The sequence below is a fragment of the Barbus barbus genome, assembly GCF_936440315.1.
Source record: "Barbus barbus genome assembly, chromosome: 48".
Taxonomy (NCBI): Eukaryota; Metazoa; Chordata; class Actinopteri; order Cypriniformes; family Cyprinidae; genus Barbus; species Barbus barbus.
Genome location: NC_136726.1, coordinates 16,271,138 through 16,277,137, shown reverse-complemented (window position 1 = coordinate 16,277,137; position 6,000 = coordinate 16,271,138). Strand labels below are relative to the sequence as shown.

At 33.8% G+C, this 6,000-nt stretch overlaps 1 protein-coding gene across 1 annotated transcript in view; it reads right to left on the bottom strand.

Moving 5' to 3' along the window:
- Positions 1 to 1,624: 1,624 nt before the first annotated feature.
- LOC306866326 (NT-3 growth factor receptor-like) overlaps positions 1,625 to 6,000 on the bottom strand; it is a 98,824-nt gene continuing 94,448 nt past the window's right edge. Inside the window, exon 4 of the mRNA XM_079411441.1 lies at positions 1,625 to 1,958. Coding sequence (XP_079267567.1) covers positions 1,886 to 1,958 — 73 coding nt within the window. The 3' untranslated portion in view covers positions 1,625 to 1,885. The remainder of the gene's footprint in view (positions 1,959 to 6,000) is intronic.

Sequence of the window (6,000 nt, the reverse complement as noted above, 5' to 3'; positions counted from 1 at the left end):
CAGCGTAAATTGGCATGTGGGATCCGAATAGTGTTGCACAATGTTGAGTGACTCATAAATAAGAATAAAGATAATGTTGAACTGAGCTTTTACAGCGTTTGCAGCATTGTGACATGTTTAACTCTGCCAATACTATACATGATGTATTTCAATCAAACATGCAAGCACTGATCTGATACAGGACCGATCTTCATTTAGGGGTGCTCTGTCATTATTGCACTAATTTGACGTTTTTATGTGTTGTCAAGAATGAACAAGAAACAGTCAGCCTAGGTTTGTTAGGACAGAATTAGGACGACACACAGTGACAGGAGAGTGGCTTTTAACACCTGGCTGTTTTTATATTGTATAAAATCTATTAATACACAAGCGTTTGTAGGATTATATTTGGACCAATCATAGAAAACACATAATTAGTCAAATATAGAAAAATAAAAAATAACATTAGTATGATGAACAACTTCTCAGCTATCATTTTTAACTACAGTAGGTAATTATTAGCTTGCATATTGGTTGTTTATTAGTACTTAAGCACATATTAATTCTGTATTCTTCATGACCATATTCTGCATCCTATAATCATAAACTTAACAACTACAACGACTACCTTACAAGCTATTAATAAGCAGTAAATGAAGAGTTTATTGAGGCAAAAGTCATAGTTAATAGTGAATGTGTTTATCATTCTAAAGTGTTAAAAAAATAATTTAGTATACAAATTATTGGTTATTGTCCAGCAGTGTACTTAATGTGTTATTTTCTTCTGTATGTCACTATTCCCTGTATGTACGTTTCAAACACTGCTTTATTTGCTATAGACAGAGGCAGAAGTGACAGTGAATAAGGCAGAAAGTTTCAGTGAGGCTTCAGAGGTAAAGATTATTTACAGCATTGTCTATAAGATAAGATATTTCTTTTAACATAGACTAATCAGACTAATGTATAATAGAACAGAACAGAATAAAGAAGTATGTGAATGTGCAAGTATCCATTACTGTGTGCCATGTACTATACATACAACACACACAAAATACAATCTGAAATATGTAAACAATAGTACCCTTATAAGGACTTCTTTGTAACTTATACTCAAAAAGGGGCACATATAGAGTACCAATATGTACCATAAAGTACAACTATTAAACTTTTTGGGGTAAATAAGGTACAAAGATGTCCTTTTAAGGGTACTGTCCCAGTGACAAGCTGTTGTATTTCTTTCTCTTTCTTTCTTTCTTTCTTTCTTTCTTTCTTTCTTTCTTTCTTTCTTCCTTTCTTTCTTTCTTTTTTCTCTCTTTCTTTCCTTCTGTTTTATAATCATATATAATAATATAATCATAAAGCATATTAAGCAAAAAGGTATGATTAAAAATAAAACCTGTCAATTAGACAAGGGTTAACTGAAAAAACAAAACAAAAAACAGGTATAACACTAGACATTCCGTCCCCCCCCACTTTTGAAATGATGGCTACGCCCCTGGATGTCCATATGGCAGATATGTACAGAGAAAATCATACAGTTAGTTAATGACATATTCAAACAAACGTTGAACACTATTAACAGCAACGATTATATGTTGCGATTAAACTTATCGATTTTTTTGTTTGTTTGTTTTTTTTAAGTTTTGTATGTTGTTTCAAGTTTGGCATCATCTGAGGTCCTCCTATGAGTACTGACATGATGCAGAGATGCTAAACTAGCATAAAGGATGGGTTCAAAACATTTATGGACTGATCAAATATAATTTAATGCACAAACAAGGCTTATATTCGCTTATGGTGTAAGATATGAAATTCAACCCTGCAGGGTATCCTTCTGCCAGTTAACCACAGCAAAAAATCAATAAAGGCTTGAGAATATAAAGAAAGCACAAAAAAAACATTTAACTTACAGCTCGAAAAGTTGGAGATTCTGAAAGAGTTGCCATGAGAGAGTTGACAGAGGGTTTCCAGACAAGTTTCTGCAGAGGAGAAAAAAAAAAGAGAGAGAGAGTTTAATGATTTAACACTGACTATTTGTGACAAGGTGATAAAGAAAACACAGGGGAGGCAAACAACGGCAGTGCGGCGACCGGCCCAAAGTTAAGGGAATAAGCGCAGAGGTACGGTACCTTGCAGCCACACAAATCCAATAAACAGAGACTTGGTCATTTTCAAGACAACAAATTAAATAGAGGAGAAAGAGGCCTGGAGCCTTAAAAGCCACTAAACTCAATACAATACTAAATGACTGTGCAGCAGATAAGGCATGTTTTCAGAACAGAGCTTTTAGATGTGGTAGGCCGAGATGGAAGCATTACTCCAAAGTAGAAGTGAGGGTCCCTAAATGATGTTTGTGTCAAGTCCAGTAACCAATACAGTGGAATGAAAAGTATTACGTGTACAAACTTGTTCAAGTTTTCACCGAAGTTCTTAAGGTTTGGATTTAAACTAAAAGTAAATACCTTTTCTCTTGCATACTTACAGTACATGCACAAACACACACAGCCTTGTGGGATAGCAGCAAGCAATGCCTCTCCTGGGGCTGAAACAAAAACCCTGGAGCCTCACTAACAGGCCTTCATTATCAATATTTATTGAATACTTCAGATCACTTAATACCCCAACACTGGCCCGCTCAGATCCTATCAGGAGCAGCTGACAGATAATCAATGCGCCCAGATACATCCTTTCGCCTCCAGGGGACCGAAGCCTGCTGGCTGGCCGTCCCTGACCCATTCCTTCACCTGCATTTTATTACTGACAGCAAAACAAAAGCTCATTACAGCTGACCAGAACAACTGTACGGAGAACAATAGGAGTCGAGCCCCATCAGCCTACATGCAGCTCTGGGCCTGTATGACCTGAGATAACCAACTTCAATTTATGGCACAAGTAAAGTCAACATGAAATCAAAATGAATAAATTTTTATTTATGTTATTGTGCACAATTTAGCAAGTGTAGCTACATTGGTCCTACGAAATAATAGCAACATATTATATTAACTTATAATAATAATATTTAAAAATAACTGTATTTTTATCAAAGACATGCAGCCTTAGTGACTTTTCTTTCAAAATAAAAAAATAATAAAGAAATACCAATACTTTGAACCTTATATAGTGCATTTATAAAACAAGCCAAGTACATTTCTCATTAAATCATTTTCATTCAAAAAATAAGTCAAATTATGAAAGTAAAAGGGTTTGTAAATACTGTTGCTATATAAACAATAGACCACTTTATACATTTTAACTACATTATGTTTCCCTTAAGTTCATTCATAAAATAAACAGTATTTGGCACAACATTAAAACATACCAGCAGACAAAAATAAGAACCAAAAGGAGATTTCACAGCAATGCCGTAGAATAACTAGTTTTGTTTCCCCAAAGAAAGAATCTAACAATCTTTTCCACTACAAATTATTTTTTTGTACTTAGAATGGCTCCATTTATAATAAAGTTTCTTCATGAGGGGAAAAATCATTAGAGAAGTTGAGACAAAATGGTTTACATGACCATTATCTACTTTTTTCTGACCCTTACTACTGTCCTTTTAAGATGTCAATACAGTATAAATGACCTCCGTTATAATTGACTAACCTCTTGGCAATGCATAATGCAAATGTGGATGCTAATATGTTAATCCGTTAATAACTCTGACATCGTAACCACAATAATAACAGCTTAGTTTCAATAAATGCTCAAGAGAAATAATAATAATAATAATAAAACAGATATACCAAAATGCTCTATATAATAGATTTTATTAAATAATAATAATAATAAATTTTTAAGAATAATTATAATAATATTTATTTTCTTTTTGTCTCCTTTTTTTCTGCAGTTAACATATGCCTGAACAGTTCTTCAAATGTGCCAACTTTGTTTAGCAACCCCAGCATGCATATTTTTGAAAAAAAAAAACAGAGATTAAAGGGCCCTTTTGGCATATCATGGTACAAAGTTGTAAACAAGGTGTGCTTCCTGGAGAGTTCTTGATAGGTACCGAGTGAAACGAAAACACCCACTTGTTGGATATGTTGAAGACAAAGTCGCTTCAACATGCTAATGTGCCTAATCTGAATCTGCTTAGCCGGTCCCTAGTGTGGCGCATAAGGAATCTCCAGTAGCAAAAAAAGAAAAATTATTAAATAAATAAAAACGTGCTTGCTGCTCTGACTTGTTGCCATAGGAACTTCAGCCTGTGAATCCTCACACTTTCTTTTCTCCCCATTTCCTGTGTCGCAGGAAGAGAGGCAGGAACCAGCTAACCAGTGACAGAGAGAGCGTCCTGACACACACCACAGACAAGAGAAGGTGGTGAGTGGGAAAGAGACAGACAAAAACGTATAAATTGACAAACAAAATAACCTTCGGTTCCTAAACGAAAGTTTCTCGGTAACGCACCCACTCCTGCTCCGCTTGCCCTCGGCATTCTAATCACCTCATTAAATTTATAATGAGATTATTAAGGTGGCCTCCACAGGGACACACAAGGGCTCCGTATTTTGGTAGGGACATTATTATTCTTAGCACACGATAGAAGAGTTCATCTGGACAGTGGGGTGTAAAGGAAGGGTCTGGGGGATCAGGACGACTAAACCTGAAGTGCTGTCTGTCAAGGCTTGATTCCTGCTAGACCCTCACACAATAACAAATCTGCAATGGAAAATGACTTTCAAGGACTTCAACAGCTGGGGGAACTGGACCATGAAAAACAGAAGATTCTGAATATTGCATATTGATGAAGCAGTTAGCCAGTCTGACTTATTAAGAGAGCTATAAGAGATTTTAATGTTTTTAAAAACAGAAAAAAGTTGGGAGATAGAGATAATAGAGTCATTAAAAAAAATCTAAAATAAATGAAACATTATAGGTACAAAAACTTATATTTTGGTCTGTGTAACTACATTGCTAAACATAAAATACTAAATACTTGAAATAATCAATTAATTTTAAAATTTCTAAAACCTGCCAGAAAGACAAGTAAATAATCCCATGTGATTTTCAAATTGCATTATTACCTGCAACCTCAACACTTTTACCAAAGTTATTGTATTAAAAAATATAATAATAATAATAATAATGTTATTATTATTTTGTTTTTTTTTATTAATAAGACATGTAAGTTTATCAATAACTACAATCCAACATTTGGTTTGGCTGAGAAACTAAAACAAAAAAACAAACAAATAAATAAATATTTTGTTTTTATAATATAACAATAATTTATATAAATATACTAATAAATGTTTTATTATTATTAAATAATTACTTAAAAATAAAAATAAATATGATTACAATATAAGAAAATGCGTTGAAAATAAAATTTTTTAAATAATAATAATAATAAAAAAGAATCCCAGTACAGTATTTCTGTAACAGGGTTGCTGTTAATATGAAATTGATAAAATAGAAAAATTAAAAAGAGAAGCTGACGAAAAAAATCTTGTTTAATATTCAGTTAAAGAACTTCTGAAGGTTAATCACCTTCTTTCACTGACCAAAATAAATAAATAAACATAAGTAAGAGATTAAGTTCAGGCTCTATTTTGTTGTCTATTCATGAAGAATCCCATTTATTCAGAAGGAGAAATATTCAGCTCTGCCTTCATGTTTTTATTCTCATAAATTGTAATTCAATGAAAAAATGACATATTTCCAAAGAAAGGAAAATAATCATACACGCCGTTAGTTTGAAAATAGAGCACAATAAACAAAGATGTGTGTGAACCGTCTTACTCCCTTGAGGGAGTTTAGCTCCCAAATAAACCCTTTCAGATCATCGCAGACTATCAATTACGGTAATGACTTTCAGAGAGGAACGAGGCTTGGGTGATTGGTGAATGAGAGCAGGAGCATCTTTAAACGTTTTCTGTTAGCTGGATAACAGCTCTACGTGTATATGTTTACATGCCTACGTGTACTCGATGCACATGTAAAGGTGGAGGAGGTCTCGCCGTGTGCCCTTGCATACGAATGATGTCATTACCGTGTCATCTATTTGGAGTCAGACGC